Raw genomic sequence first — 16,542 nt, 5'->3', positions numbered from 1 at the left:
TCTACTGGGATTTATTGAAAAATTCTGTTTGTGAATGGAATTCATTTTGGGATTTTTGTTTTTATTTTTATTTTTAATTTTTAAAATTTCCATAGGTTTTGGTGGAACAGGTAGTATTTGGTTACATGAGTACATTCGTTAGTGGTGATTTGTGAGATTTTGGTGTGCCCATCAGCTGAGCAAGTATACACTTGGAATTCATTTTTATTTCCACAGGTATTATATTCTTTTTACATAATTAGGCACAACTTCACAACTCAAGGAGAGGAACAGTAAGGATCTTTGTCAAAATCATCTGCAGTAAAGAAAAAAAGAACATTTTCAGCTGTGGCATCAGGGACTTTACACATAGTAGAAGCATAAGAAAATTTTATCAAATGAAGGAAAAAATAAAAAAATTAGAAGAGAAGGGAAGAATGTGGTGCTTTCTTTGGACCATTTTATATAAAATCTGGGGTGAATTAATTCATCCAGACAGCACTGTTTGGGCAACCAGTGCATATGTTCTCCCTACATTGTGAATAAGAGGCAGCATTATTGACCTTAGCCTTAACCTAGGAGAGGATGTTTATGTACAAACCTTGGAGGCCTTCAAGAGAAGATGACATAAAATGTGAACATACACATTAATATCCCTTATGGATTTGATATTCTTGCACTGAAAGTTTGGCTATTTCTCAAGCTTGAGAATGCCTGGTGGTACAGAAGGCATGATTTTTCACTCTCTGCTAATAGAATCAAGCTTCTGACTGCCACCAGTACAATGGTAGCACCCAGATTTCAGTTTCAGAACCTGTGGCAGATCTACCTGCCCCACCGGCTCAGTTTGTCTCAACCAATGAGCACTTTAATGTTGGTTTTCCAGGTCGATTGCTTGGTAAGGCAACATCAATATCCTGGATATGGTATTTGCTAGTGATCCTCTGAAGCAAAATATGTACACATCAGGCTGTATATTTGCTAATTAAACAGTCCCCAGGGACATCAAGAAATCCAATGCTAAATAACCCTCTTGGAAAATGTTATTTCCTAACCAGCCCCAACTATTATGTACTAAGGTGCTTCCACAACCCATGACTTGTCTATGTCATGGCACCCCAGTGCCTTTATATGAGCACCAAGACATATCCACAGGTTAGTTGGCCAGAGTTTGATAAATGCTTGTGGCCAGGGAGAGGTTTTTTTCATGTGCGTCACTAACTTTCCCACACAAAAATGGGAGACTGAGACTCTATACAGTAGTCAACCAGCCTAAACTGGAAAACAGTGTTGTGTCATATACAGCCCTGAAACTGGCAGGCACTTAAGAGATTATCCATTCTAGCCCCCTCATATTAAAGGTAGAAAGAATGTATCTTCAAGCAGAGAAGTGATGTGATCAAGGTCACAGAGTGACTGACAGAGCTGGAACCTGAACCAAAGCCTTCCAACTCCAAGTTTGATGCTTTTTTAACCCACCTTGCTGTGTCCAGATTGCCTTCAGCCCTTGGACATAGAACTGGTTTTTGGAGCCAATATAAAGAAAAACACTAGAGAATAAGGCAGTCCTGCCTCCAGCACTGAGAAGGCAGGAGAATGACAACAGCCAGGCCACCAAAGTGTGTGTGAACTGGAGTATACTTTGGTCTTAAAGAAAGGCAATCAAAGACCACTGCGCTATCATCTAACTAGAAGCACACAATGCAGAATCATCACAATTATCAACCTGAAGTTCTTAAGTTCTTGCTCACTTTGCCTTTCTCTTTACTTTAAGCCTGTAGGCCAATCCTTTTCCTACAGTTTCCCTTTTTACATAATTAGGTACAACACCCCATTCCCAACTGAACATCTGTCTCTTCTTATAAATATGGCTTCCTATGGAAGAAGCTCAGCATCTAAGATGGATGTGTATCTCTGAGAGTTTTCTTGATAGGTGTACTAGCCCTGAGAGCCAGAAGACCTGAGTTCTGGCTCCAGTTCTGCTGGATGGCTAAGGGCTGAGTGACTGGCCCCAGTTTTACTGGATGGTAAGGATGGACTCAGTGACTGTCAATAAGGCATTTTCCTTTTCCCTGATTGAGGTTCCTCAACTGTAAAATGAAGGGATTGGACTAGACAATGTCTAAGGTTCCTTCTGGTTTTAACGGTCTGTGACAATTGTTTTTAATTACTCATGAATTTTCTAACCTCCCATCTCTTCTTTCCTCTATTAGTCTAATAACACATTCATACTAAATTTACTAGGTACAGACACACCTATACACACTTCTGTACACATTTCTATGCTTCTATACACACTTTCTCAGCCAAGAATGAGTCAAGGTATACACATGCACATGTGCACTTAGTTTTGAAGAGGAAGTATCATCCAAGACCCAGTATGTGGTCTCACGTTAATTCAATATGCAATATAAATGTAGACAACACAACCCTTTTTTCTTACCATTTGGAAAGCTTATTTCTGAAGGTGTGCCTTGTGCAGAGCCTAAAGATTTGAAAGTGGAGCTAGTTGCAGTTGACTTGAGGAATGGTGTCAACAGTTTGTGCTCAAAGGTTTTCTTTAGTCCCTCCTGTTTATATCCAACTTTTATCTGACACCGGCTGCTCGCATCTGAAATGATACCAAGAAAAGTTAAAAACATAAAACTCATCAAATTCTATACTTAAAGTAGTGAATTTTATGGTATATAAATTACACTTCAATAATCTGGTTTAAAAACACAAAGCTTGATGCACAGTGTTCATTCTGCATACCTGAAGGAGTCAGCTTTTCTATGAAGTTGTAAGAAGTAGGTTTGTACTATAATGTGTGGTGTAAGAAGAGACAATTCACATACCTAGGATGCCTGCTTTTCCGAGAGCACAAGGACCAGCAGATTGCTGATATGGTCAGCATAAAGTGGGGAATGGGGGGAATCTCAGTGCTACTTGTAGAATCTTAGAGTTCAAATGCTGCCTTCACTAAAGAAAATTGATTAGGCTTTGTATTGAGACTGAGAGAAGCTGCCTGAATTGGATGGAAGATCCTTTTGATACATAGAACATCAGTTTGCCTGCACTGGAAACATTCTTAAGGGAAGCATCAGCGTTAAGAGGCAACATCTGAGTTCACTACATCCCCCAGTTTGTGGGCCATCAGTACACCTGTGCAGCCCACTGGCCAGGCATCTTAGGAATGCTTATAAGTTCTCTCTATCTCCACCACCACTCCTTGCTTCCTATATCCACTCAACCCACTGTTGGCTACTAGCCAGAAGCCCCTGAGACCCAGTGCCTGGAACACAGTAGACACGCATTCAATGTTCTTTTAATTGAATTGAGACTGATGTGACAGTGAGGGTAAGCAATCCAAGGAATCTGGGCCAAAACAAAAGCATCCCTAGTTTAAAATATGGCCCAAGTCACATTCTTCATTTGACTTCATTCATCTCAGCTCAAAAGCACAAATCATTTTCACGACATGGAAACAGCCTGTGTTTTGATGCTGATATGCTGTATGTACTCAAGTTAGGAGACAAATTAATCTGATCAGTTTTGTAAAACATGTAAAATTCAAAACTTCATCCAAACTGACATCTTACCAGAAGAGTTATCCAATCGCAACCACCCACAACAGAGGTGTATCTGCCACTGCTCCCGCACACTCTCCTTCATCACACAGTGAAACACAAAAATGAAGAATCCTAAGCCAGGAGAAGAAGGTCAGTCTTTTTCGGTTTCTTTCACCAGCTATCACCAATGCCCTGACTCAGGTCTGCTCCTGTCATGAGAGATACTACTTTCAAGGAACCCCAGGACCACTACTGGCTTTCTGATCTTGTCTTTGTAGCCTCCCTCCCAAAGGCAAAAATGTCTATATCAAGACTTCATGTCAACCACTATTTTGTCCCGGGGCTGCTGTTCATCCTAGAGCATGAGAGGTAAGGTAGCCCCTCTCTGAGATTGCTTTCAATCATCCCCACAACCTGGCATTGGCATCCTTGTGTAGTTTCCTTCCACATTGGACCAATAGAATATAGCAGAAGGGATGGCATGTCACTTTCAAGATTAGGTTATAAAAGATCTCTCTCTCTCTCTCTCATCGCTCTGAAGGAAGCCAAGTATTTTGTCCTGAGGACATCCTGGCATCTCTGTGGAGAGGCCCACATGGTGAGGAACTGAGGCTTCCAGTCCACGACCATGTGGATGAGCCTTCCTGGAAGCACATTCCCCAGTCCCAGTCAAGTTTTTAGATCATCGCAGGCCCGGATGACAGCTTGACTACAACTTTACGACAGTCCCTGCGTCAGAAACACCCAGCTAAGCTGCTCCTGAATTACTGATCCTCAGACACTGTGTGAGATAATAAATTTTTGTTGTTTTAGGCTGGTAAAATTTGGGGGTAATGTATTACATAGCAATAAATAGCTATTACACATGCTTTTTGGCATAATGACACCATGTGGAAACCATGGATTTGACCCTCAACTTCCAATGCCAGCCCTGATTTTGTCCTGCAAGGGGGAGGGAGGAGCTGAAAGTCTTTGTCAGCAGTGCTGGCCATTTCTCTTTCTCACCCTCTAAAATATCTCCTTGGAAGATAAAAGTATGACTTAAGATTATCTTGGCCAGGCATGGTGGCTCACACCTGTAATCCCAGCACTTTGGGAGGCAGAGGCAGGTGGATCACTTGAAGCCAGTAGTTCAAGACCAACTTGGTCAACATAGAGAAACCCCGTCTCTATTAAAAATACAAAAATTAGCTGGGTGTGGTGGCACATGCCTGTAGTCCCATCTACATGGAAGGCTGAGGCACGAGAATCACTTGAACCCAGGAGGCAGAGGTTGCAGTGAGCCGGAATCGAGCCACTACACTCCAGCCCGGGCGATAGAGCAAGATTCTGTCTTAAAAAAAAAAAAAAAATTATCTTGATTGCAAATTCCCTGGAGGACCAATTAGATTTCCTGCAGTTGGGGGTAGAATTGGCAGAAATAACTCCTGTCAATAGCCCGACTTATATTTATGGTCCATTACAAAAAGTCTTTATCCACAAAACCTTTCCAGATGCCTCAAACTGAAACTCATTTTTCCCACTTCTGAACTCTCATAACATTTTGTTTCTTGTATTGTTATATGTAGCCATACAATTATTCATCTATTTCCCATTTCTCCACCTAGCTGTTGAGTCTTTGAGGGCTGAGATATGTTTCCTTTTCATATTTATGCCATTTTGCCCTTCATCTTTAATGCACTAACTGCTGCAGCTCAATAAATATATGTTGATTTGAACTCCAAGGCACTTGATACACAAACTCTCACATCCACCTACAACATAGTGATAACTGCTTGAGCCTCAAAATATTTATTCTGATCCAAGTGCAGTTTGGAAACCTTTATTCTCTATACAGGTTCAGCTTGCCTCTAAATTGGCCAGTTGTCCTGAAGGTAAATTAGTATCAAAGAGGTCTTAACCCATTGTAAACTGAGCACCAGTCTATTGTAAATGCCCCAAAGCAAATTTCAGCTAGAGCACTGCTGGAAGTAAAGATAACAAACCTGCACATTGTGCACATGTACCCTAGAACTTAAAGTATAATAAAAAATAAATAAATAAAAAGAATCTTGATGGAGGCGAGTGACAGTCTCCTGTCATATTCTGTCCTTGTTTGACCATACCTCCCACCAGCACCATGTTCAGTTTGGGAGGCTTTGTTTTAAGAGCAAGATGACAAACAGAAGTATTCAAGAATACAGTGAAGAAGGATAGTGAAGAAAAGCTGAAAGAGCTGGGATGTTGTATCCAGACCAAAAAAAAAAAAAAAAAAACTTGGAGTGGAAAACATAGAGTGAGAAGAGATGGTAACTTAGCCACAGATCTGAAAGGGCTGCCATGAAAAGGACAAATTAGGCTTGTATCTGTACAGTTGCCCGGTTAGAACCAGGAGAAATGGAAGAATGTTCCAGAGCAACCACGTACTAACAAATCACAGCTAGTGTTTATTTGGCAATAAGTATATGATAGGCATTGTACTATTAGTCTCATTTTTATAGTTGAGGAAACTCGGAGTCCAAGAAGTCTAGTAAACTTGACCCAGGTCACAGAGCTAACATTGAGCTGGCAGCACCAGTTCCGAATACAGGCAGTCTGACTATAGAGCCCAAGGCCTTAACTACTGTACTATACTAACCTCAGGTAAGGAAAACTGGTACCACATCAGAGCTGATAAATGCTTTGCTTTACAGAATGGTGAGCTCTCAGTCTATGGAAAGTTTCAGGCAGAGGCAAGTGACTTCTTGTCACTCGATGGGAAGTTTGATTGGGAAGATCTTGGCTCCCTAGCCCAAGCCCTGAGACTCTGATTCCAGATGGGAGGCTAAACGGAATGGCATGTAAACGGAATGGCATGTCTCTCTAACTCTCCCAAAAGCTTTATCCCCATGTGTAACCAAACAACTGCGGGGATGAATTCAGCAGTGTTTGCTGTTTTTCTGAGCAGCAGCCACCTGGAAGGCGGCGCAGCACCCCGAAGAGAGCAAACCACAGTCTCAGAGCAGGCAAAACTCCTCCAACTTCAGCATGTACAAGGGGTGACAGTGACATCAAGCACCTATTACTACTCTGATTTCTTGCATGGAGTTTAGTTTTCAGACTTAAAGGTTATTCTGTGAATTCCAGTGAGCTGCCTGCCAACTCTCCCCCTCTGCCTGACAGCTTTCCTTTCCCTTTCCCATAACAGATTGATCTGCTTACTCACTAGGAAAACACAGGCATGAGGGAAGATGTCAGGTTTTTGTCACCTGCAGTTTTATTTGTGCATTCCTCCTTCACAAATAGCTCATCATGAGCATAGTTTTTCCCACTTGACCACAGGTCACCCCCATCCCCTTCAGCCAGCGTTGCAAGCTTGTCATTTGTCTTTTAAATGACTACTTTGTTCACTTGTTCCACCATTTGTTTTGGAGGTTATTCGGGTCATGTGTGTGTGTGTGTCTTGAATTTGAAACTCTGAGCTCCGAAAACTCCCTTGCTACAAGATGGTACATGCTATCTTGTAGTCATTTCAGGCAGGACTGGCAAGACTTTGTGCTTGATGGACATAAGGCATATCTGACAGACAGAGACAGCTTGGCTCTTTTGGTGCTGGATCTATGGGACTTTGATTTTAGTTTTCAAGAAATACCCAGTTAGAACACTTATATACTGTTGGTGGGAATGTAAATTAGTTCTGTCACTGTGGAAAGCAGTTTGAAGATTTCTCAAATAAATTAAAACAGAGCTACTATTTGACTCAGCAATCCCATTATTGGGTATATATCCAAAAGAAAACAGATCACTCTACCAAAAAGACACATGCACCCTTATGTTCATTGCAACAATATTCACAATGGTAAAGACACGGAATCAAACTAGGTGTCCATTAATGGTGGATTGGATAAAGAAAGTGTCTACTACATAGCCACCATGGAATACTACTCAGCTATAAAAAAAGAATGAGATCATGTCATTTGCAGCAGCATGGATGCAGCTAGGGGCTATTATGCTAAGTGAATTAATGAAGGAACGAAAACCAAGTACTGCATGTTCTCACTTAAAAGTGAAAACTAAACATGGGGTACACATGGACATAAAGATGGCAACGGTAGACAACTGGGGACTATTAGAGGGGAGAGGAGGGAGAAAGTAAGGATTGAAAAGGTAACTATTGGGTTCTATGCTTACTACCTAGATGATGGGATCATTCACACCCAAAACCTCAGCATGACATAATATACCCAGCTAACAAACCTGCACATCTACCCCCTGAATCTGAAATAAAAGTTGAAAAGAAAAGAAATATCCTATTAAATTCTGCTTCTATCCATGCAGTTTCCTTCCTTAGATGCTACTTTCCACCATAAGAGTGGTTTTGAAAACACCCCTGCCCCTCCTTTTTAAAATCAGAACTGCCTGGCTTTCTTGATCTTTTGCCAGCTTTCCTTTAACCCCTCTTTCCACAGAGTGAGTGCATTTTTCCTCAGAATCACTGAGCCAAAGAGAAGCCTGGAGTTACCACTGTGGAGGAAGTCTTCACAGGCACTTGGGTTCTAATCCGTTTCCATGGACATTCTCCACCATGACTGGTTAGTTCTTGAGGTTAGAGCATCAGGTTAGAGTACTGTAGTGTGGGCCAGGCAGTTCTATCCACAGAAAAAGTGTAGAACCATCACCAGGGCCTACACTAGAATACAACCTTCAGTTCTACACTAGAATTCAACCAAGTGCCAGTAGCCTCAAAGGGAACCAAGAGAGGGTGGTATTGAGAGTTTCTAAAAATTCCATTCCTACTACCAGAGGCAATAAAAATGGCATGTGAAGGAAGAACAACACATTTTGTGACTTCTTATATTCCAATTAGAACATGGCTGTATATGGTTGGCAGGATCTGGTGGGACAGAAAGTTTCCACTGATCCACCTCATTGCTTAAAATAAGATGGTTTCTTGAGTCATAAAACATAAATGCAAAAACCATGCCTTCTGCTACATTGCTTCCCCCCACTCCCCGCAGCACTTTGCAAGTGCCTGGAATATAATAACTGCATGCCAATTTATTTTTCTCAAGGTTCCTCAGGGATTAACAATGACCACAATAAAAGGTTCAGAGGTTTTTAAGACACTACATTAAAACAAGTTTTTAAAGACGATTTTTTTTTTTTTGTAATAGAACTTTTACCATGCTAATGTACATAGTGCTATTCCAAGAAAGGGGGAATGTAATTTGCCACATTTCCCAAAGTTATTTGACCATAGAACTTTTTCCTTGCAGGAGCATCCCATGGGATCATCAGTGGGCTTCAGTATGGAAAAGAAGGGTTTATTGAATGAAAAAAAAAATAGCGGAGAGCACGAAGGTAGAGTCTAACTCAATGAAATGCCAAGTTGACCCTCAGCCTGTCCCTACTGGAGTAGCCCAGATGGACTGGACCAAACTTGAGGATAAAAGTATGGGGTAGAATTAGAGACTCACATAAAATAATTTTGCAGGCCTCTTCCCCTCAGTATTTTTAATAGGCAAAATCAGGTTAAAATGAACATCAGCAATTACTCAGAGTTACATGAACCAGATCCCTAGCTTTCTTTTCTTTTCTGTTTTTCTTTTCTTTTCTTTCTCTCTCTCTCTTTCTTTCTTTCTTTCTTTCTTTCTTTCTTTCTTTCTTTCTTTTTCTTTCTTTCTTTCTTTTTTTTGACAGAGTCTCTCTCTGTTGCCCAGGCTGGAGTGCAGTGGCACGATCATAGCTCACTGCAACCTCTGTCTCCCGGAGTTCAAGCGATTCTCCTGCCTCAGCCTCCCAAGTAGCTAGGATTACAGGCACATACCACCATGCCCGGCTAATTTTTATATTTTTTAGTAGAGACGGGGTTTCACCATGTGGGTCAGGCTGGTCTCAAACTCCTGACCTCAGGTGATCCGCCCGCCTCAACTTTCCAAAGTGCTGGAATTGCAGGCATGAGCCATTGCACCCAGCCCCTAGCTTTTACTTCTCATGCCATCTTTTGTCGACCATTTCATCACTTCATTGACTATTTGTTCATTTCATCAGAATAAAGGAAAATAATTAAAAGAACTCTAGGGCCTTTAGCTTAGGATCATCTAATTCAACCAATTGTGGTAACTTTTTAAAGGTTGCCTTATAGCAAAATCAAGGCTACAACCTTGGCCTTTCCCATAGCCCTTTGCTTTTAACCTTCATTCCTGTATGATTCTATGATAGTCTAGCCTGGCTCTTTCCCAAAATATTAGGATATCTGATGCAGATAGAGTCTATGGGGCCAAAACTTTAATGTTTCTGCTTTCCAGTTAATTGCTATGTTTAGCTGGATTGTGCACTTCAAAATATCAACATGAGTGTGAATCTGTACATTTTTTAGCACAATGTGTTGATACAATGAACACTGTATGAAGTATTGCCAATCAGTGTTTGATATAGGCATTTCCAACTACCTAAAGTTGAGTTACCTATCTGGGCTTCTCCCTATACCACTGAGTAAGAGAGAGTGGGCTGTGTGTGCATTTAATGAAGACTAACATCTAGTTAATGTTTCCAACAGGTGAGATTATTTTCCACAGCAACAAAAGCTTTGCTGGAGCTGTAGCTGGCCACGGAAAAGGCAAAAAAGCAGCAGTTACCTTGCAAAGTGTTAAAAATGGCAAAAAGATACAAGAAAAAGATTCTCACAGGTCCCCAGGCAAAAAAGGCAAACCCCCAGGTGAGGCCAAGTAAGAAGGTCAGGCTCGTTGTGCCTTTGAGGTCATGCAGGATCATCTTCCGACGAGTCTTCTGGCTTTGGGATTTCACAGAATTCAGTTGAACAAGAACAGTGCAGAACATGGAGAGATTCATGAGAAATATGAGGCAAAAATAAGCCACCACTGAGATGTAAAAGATAGAATCATCTTTAATCCAACAACTGTAAGAAACAAAGAAGACTATCATGAGATAGGGAAACATAAAGTCCTATTTCTCAGAGACTTAAGATCATCTAGTCAATTTTATTTCACCCTAAGGGCATCTAGCCCTAGAGAAATGAACTGGACAGAGTTCACTCACACCAACTGGAGGCAGAGCTGGGACAAGAACCTCAATCTCCTGAACCCCACTTCAGGGTTCTCTCCAACACTAAGTCAGAAATCCTAGAGGATGGTTTCTGCCATCCTCTAGGATTATGTGGAACCCGTCAGTCCAATTCCCTAGGAAATGGTTCTATTCGTTAATAGCAGAAAAACGAATGATACATTTTCCCCCAAAGTGGCTCTCTGTCGCCGCGCTCCCCACACCGCCCCCGCATGCCCTCCCTCCCAACACCTTACACCTAAGCTCTTATTTGCAGGATGAATTCTACTTTACATGATAAATATCACAGTGAAAGGATGTGAGCAATGAGTGGCTTTTCTGAAAGCTATATCAAACAATGGTGAAATTATGAAAGTTAATGAAAATGCTACAAAAAGAGAACAGCTCTAGGTGTACTGCTTTAAAATATGATGTATTTGGATGACAAAGGCAACACTGGCCACTGGATTGATTAATGACTCTATAGTTTTTATTAAAGAAAAAATATGCAGTGATTCATATGAACAAATATTCCATTTAATAACATTTGCAATTACTGGAGGCATTTTCCCTGATTTTTGAACACGGAGAAGATTGACTAATTTAACTGTGTGTCAACTGAGCTCTCTTTTCTAAAACCAGGAAAATCTCTTTTGGTCATGTTGTTTATGTTGGCATGGATACTTTCACTTATGTGTGAGTTTGTCTCTGTGTGTGTGTTGCAAACGTGTTAAAAAACATTTAATTTTCCTAATAGATTCTGATACCTAGAGTTCCCTGAATATTATCAGCATCCTTAAAGGATGCTATAGAAAACTGTTAAAATGAGATAGTGTTATATGTTTGGGTAGAGAATCACCTTCAAGATATATTGTTAAGTGGAAAGACCAAGGTGCCAAATGGTGTATATCTACCACTTGGGTAACAAAGTGTGCAAGAGAATATCCATACAAATTTGATCTTTGGTAATAAATTGGTAATAAGAGTTACCTCAGGAGGGAAACTGGGTAGCTGGAGTTTGGAAGTGGGGCTTATTTTTCATCCTCTACCCTGTTGTACATTTGGATTTTGTTCCATGTGCATGAATTACTTCTTCAAAATATAATTTGAAAAAAAAAACTATTAGAGCAGTCTGCTTCTTATTAACCAAGTCACATCTGAAAAGTCTCTTTTGGGAAAAAGTGGAGTTGATTTTGTTCTGGTTTTGCTTTAGCTCTTGCTTTTGATGGTTCAAGAAGAGTCACAATTAGGTAGACACTGGGGACCTTTTAAGTCACAAAACAGGCAAGGGGGGAGGTTGGAGCGGGAGATAAGAAGGAAGGGAAGAGAAAATGGAAGAGAAAGAAAAGATAACAAGGAATTTTAATTAGAAAGCATCTGCTATAAAGGGCAAAATAATTTTGACCCGCTGGAAACTGTCATCTCAATATGAAAGACGGGGGAGTCTTGGAGCAGGACCTCCTACATTTGATTCCAGTCCAGTGGGAGAGGAAATCTATAGTGGAAGAACTTGAGAGGCAATGATAAAAAGAATGGAATAATCAGAAGTGTAAAATGAGATTGTGCAGCCTAAAGGACCGCAGGGCAACTGTCTACACGCCTACACGCCTGTAAAAGAAGGTTTTGGAGAGGTGGGGTGAAGTGAATTGCTACTCTCGCGTGATTGTGGTTGACAGAACTAAAGAGATGAGCTTATACATCAAATGGGATAAAAAGAAAAAAATGAAAAGAAACAAGAAAACAACAAAGCTGAGGCCATTTACAAAGGAAAGCTGTTTAGCATTCTTCAGGGAAGACCTTTGTTGCTGAAAGGTAAAAAATGTTTTCCAAATCATCTCAGAATTTCCTTGTAGTGGCCACTAACTCTTTGCAATGACCTTTGCAATGTGTGAGCTTTGTAATCACAATACCTGCCAGTTACACAGCATTTGCCGTAGAACAGGCAATATGCTGAGCACATTACATACATGATATCATTTTAATTTGCACAGGACGTTAACAGGAAACATTATTATTCCCATTTTCCAGAGGAGGAAATTGAACTAAAAAGTAAAGTAACTTGCCTAAGGTCATAGAGGACCCAGGCAACTAACCATTACATAAATGTAGCCTTGACTATGCTTAGGGCAAAAGGGCTTAGGCTGATTTCTTCCTGAAGCCAGAGTCAAGACCAATCCCAGGCAAGAACGCTTTACCATACCTTGCTGGGCCAGAGCCCCACCACTAGAGAAAGAGATGCTGGTACTTACAATGGAGTTGTTGGGCTCAGAGTTCCATACAGATCTTTTTTCACACTGACTGTGATTGCCACCATGATTGCTGGGATTCCTGCAGTGGGAAAGCAAGTCAGAGGCATTTCTTCAGGTAGCAGGGAGGCATCCTAATCAATGACTGTGGGTGATGATACATTAAGACACTGTTTAAATGAGCCACAGATGTGTGGGCATCAAAATACTATTGTTTGCAAAATGTTTGTGAATTCTTCCGAGTTAAACATTTCTAGGAGTTCTCCAATCTGCTAAACTAGACAGCATGCCAATGGCTCCAATACAACACCCACCAGTTATTAAAAATAGCTCAAGTGCCAAAAAATCAACTTGGCAAAAGAAGTATCTAGTTGATTAGAATGCAAGTTCACATCAAGCATTTCTTCTTAGATGATAAGCCTCTAATTTTTACTCCCTTTCCACATCGCCCCTTCTTTCCCAATAGCTTTTTGTCTAGGTCACCTTAGGGGAAGGGCACAGGCAATCAGCTGCAGCCTTCAGTGCTTTTTTGACAGGGAAACCGTTTCCACACTCGTTACTAGTTTGACATTTTGACTAGATCGACCAGTTAACAACCACTCAATTCAGTCAGACTATAATAAAGCAATCAGTTCAGTCGAAATGGTCAAACGTGAGGAGAGTATAGACACAGGGTTTAAAAATCCAATTTCATGTACATTTGCGAAACTTAAATGATTTCTTTATCTCTCAATTGCATTTCTCCTAGACTAAGAGCATACACCTACATGCATTTTAGGGGTTTTGTTACATGCTTTCCAAAGCTGTTCCAAAGCCCAGGATGCCAAGTATCTTGAAAAATCCTCCACTGTCCCATTCTGTGATAAACAGGATAGTCCCTTCAAATCTGTAGAGCCCACCCCAAGCACAGCACCTAGAATGCTGCAGATGTTTTTAAAAATACCCCCGAAGGCTGGAAGGGAGAGACAGAGGAAGGCCTCATCTTTAGGATGGAAGTTGTGTGGCAGTCTTCAAGCTGTGTTTACATATTGAAAATTTTTTTTTAAAAAAAGATCCCTTCGGTTGTTATTTTAAAAATATAAACAAATCTACTGTCTTGGACAGGGATTCATTAGGTTGGTGCAAAAGTAATTGTGATTTTTGTCATTAAAATAAACCTTTCCAACAGGTTGCTTTGGCATTCATAAGGCAGAACTCCAAACATAAACAGATGTTAATATCTATTTTCCTTACAGTTGATTGCTTTTGTCTAATATTGAAATGCTCCAAAACTCCCTGTAGTGGGACAGCTCAGCTGTGGCTTCCTGGTGACCTTGCATGTATGCACATAGACCACGCAGGTAAAGGCTTATCTGAATTTGGGCGGTGTGCCCTGCGGACCTCCACAAATTCAAGAAGATGGGAGGCCTGTGGGGAGGTGCTCCAGGGCCATCTCCTATTCACCTCCCTGTCTCCTCCAGGAGGCTGTCAGGAGACAGCTTCTCATCATCTCCCAGGGCTCTGCAGAGGTGTGGGCCTTTGTACCCTGCCCCCTCAGAATAGGGCAGCAGAATAGGAAACAGCATCACTTCCATTTAAAACCAGCTCCTCAGCCACCGGGAATCCTACAAGTCATGTGACAGTCATCCATTCCCTTTGTTTTGGTGTCGTTCTTTTTAGTGTGGGGGACAAGAACATGAAAGGTGGCACTTTTAGGTACCCTTCCTTTCACAGTTTATGTAAGTAGTAAACTGAACCTAATAGTGGCTTATTGTATCTTTCTTTACTGATTGAGCCAGTCAGACTTCTCAGCTTGTGTGTGTAACTAAAGTTTTCCTGCTTCCAAGTACCAAACTTTAGCCTTTCCTGCCTCTCCTTGTAACCCAAGAAATGTATATGAAATTAGAAGATCAAAGAGATAAGAAGTGAGTCCTGGAGGAAGGGCTTAAAAAAGAAGCTGGGAATGAGTGACGATCAGGCAGAAGTAAAGCCAGGATGGAGTGACATTTACAGCCTTTTCACAGTTGGCCATATTATCTGCTTTTTGGATTATTCATGAAGGCTCTCCCACATTTTTCAATCCTCTGATTGAATCAAGATGAGGGACACAAGGCTCTAAGGGGAGTGTATCGACTGCTTTTGGCTCTGTGTTTCTGATGGATTCCAAAGTGTACTAAAACAAGCTTTTAGATTATGATCTGTTCAGTATTTGCCTGTCTCTGCTCCCCACATTAGCATAGATAATAGCACTGACTGTGTATCCAGTGAAAGCATGTACTATGTTAATGAACTCATTAAAGGGATGAGTAGCTAATTAGGAGGGTATTGTCTTCACAAAGGCAGTGGAAGATAAAATCTGTGTTCCTATGTACCCTAGGTATGCTACTTAATGTATATCTCCTACGCATCTAACACATTGTCTGAACCCAAAATCTGCCTTGAATACACAAGAGAGAGAGGAAAGGAGCTGAGCTGACCATGACAGTTAGAAACGCAGGAAACAAGCCAATGAAATGACATTTGTGTTCAGAAAGATCTATGCTGAGGACCATTCCTGGCTTCTTCCAAGGCCAGCAGTGATCATCACAGTCATGAGGTGTGATGAGAATCAGGTTATGGCTGACCCAGCACTCTTTCACCCATTTCAAGTCTTTTCCCTGTTCCTTAAACAATATGGCAAGACCATAGAGGTTAGAAGTCCAAACTATGGAGACAAACTCCCTGGCTCAAATCCCAGCTCTCTTGCTTACTAACTGTGTGAGTTTTGGCAAATTACCTAATTTTTCTGTGCCTCAGTCTCCTCATCTATTAAATAGGAATAATGATGGAATCTATCCCATAGAGATATTATGAGGATTAAATGCATATGTAAAGCACTTAGAATAGCATCTGGCACATGTAAGTGCTACCTAAGTGTTAGCCGTTTTATCAGTATTTGTTGTGACTGTAACTTCTGCAAAGGAAGAGATAAAATCTATTCACTACTGTAGAGCCAGCACTTAGCACAACATACAATAAGTAAGTGCTCAATAAATATTTGTGCACCAACTCCTCGCCATAAAGGTTAAAAATTGAATTAATAGAGCAATACAGGCAGAAAAAAAAGATGCATGCCCAAACACCAGCAAGGCCATCCTTAATTTTTTACCTGTGATATTAACAGAATCTAACAGAGCTAGAATTAGAAAGACAAACTTAAGACATAAATATCAAAAACAATGGCAGATATACTCACCCCAACCAACTAGACAAAATTTAAGTATATAATTTGGAATGTATATGTTGAAGACTTTGACTAGAGCCAAATACATGTGGACTGCCTCCAGGCCCATCCAAGTAAAAGAAACAAGCAGGAAGTAATGAAGTGCCACTGCAGCTGTGATACAAACTCCCGCCTTCTGAAATGATGACAACCAAGAATTGACCAGAAATACCAGGTTTAGCACCAGTAGTGCTATGCACAGGTTGATCAGAATTTTGGCAGGATAATCTTTTCGAAGTTTGCTAAAAGAGAAAGTACAAGGTTAAGTTAGGTAAAGTCTGTTTTTTTTTTTTAATTAAACATTGCCACATCTTATCTACATAATAAGTGAAAGAATGAAAGAATTACTCATCTTTGCTTATACTTTGAAGTCCCCCATTCTCTTTCCAGGTAGAGTCAAAGTATAATAAACATAGTGACCTTAACTAACAGAAATAATAATAGCCTCTCTCAACTACACACTTGAGAGAGGCTATTATTTTTCTTTTTATCTTTTAGAAAGAAA

General features: G+C 40.7%; 1 protein-coding gene across 1 annotated transcript in view; it reads right to left on the bottom strand.

Annotated features, from left to right (window-relative positions):
- Positions 1 to 257: 257 nt before the first annotated feature.
- ADGRG4 (adhesion G protein-coupled receptor G4) overlaps positions 258 to 16,542 on the bottom strand; it is a 96,363-nt gene continuing 80,078 nt past the window's right edge. Inside the window, exons 17-22 of the mRNA XM_015444345.4 lie at positions 16,011 to 16,279; positions 12,800 to 12,878; positions 10,127 to 10,407; positions 3,561 to 3,662; positions 2,423 to 2,590; positions 258 to 295 (exon numbers count right to left, since the gene is read on the bottom strand). Of these exons, the coding sequence (XP_015299831.4) occupies positions 258 to 295; positions 2,423 to 2,590; positions 3,561 to 3,662; positions 10,127 to 10,407; positions 12,800 to 12,878; positions 16,011 to 16,279 (937 nt within the window). The remainder of the gene's footprint in view (positions 296 to 2,422; positions 2,591 to 3,560; positions 3,663 to 10,126; positions 10,408 to 12,799; positions 12,879 to 16,010; positions 16,280 to 16,542) is intronic.

The sequence above is a fragment of the Macaca fascicularis genome, chromosome X (genome assembly GCF_037993035.2).
Source record: "Macaca fascicularis isolate 582-1 chromosome X, T2T-MFA8v1.1".
NCBI lineage: Eukaryota > Metazoa > Chordata > Mammalia > Primates > Cercopithecidae > Macaca > Macaca fascicularis.
Note: the sequence above shows the minus strand (reverse complement) of the source record. Positions and strands in the feature narration are given on the sequence as shown.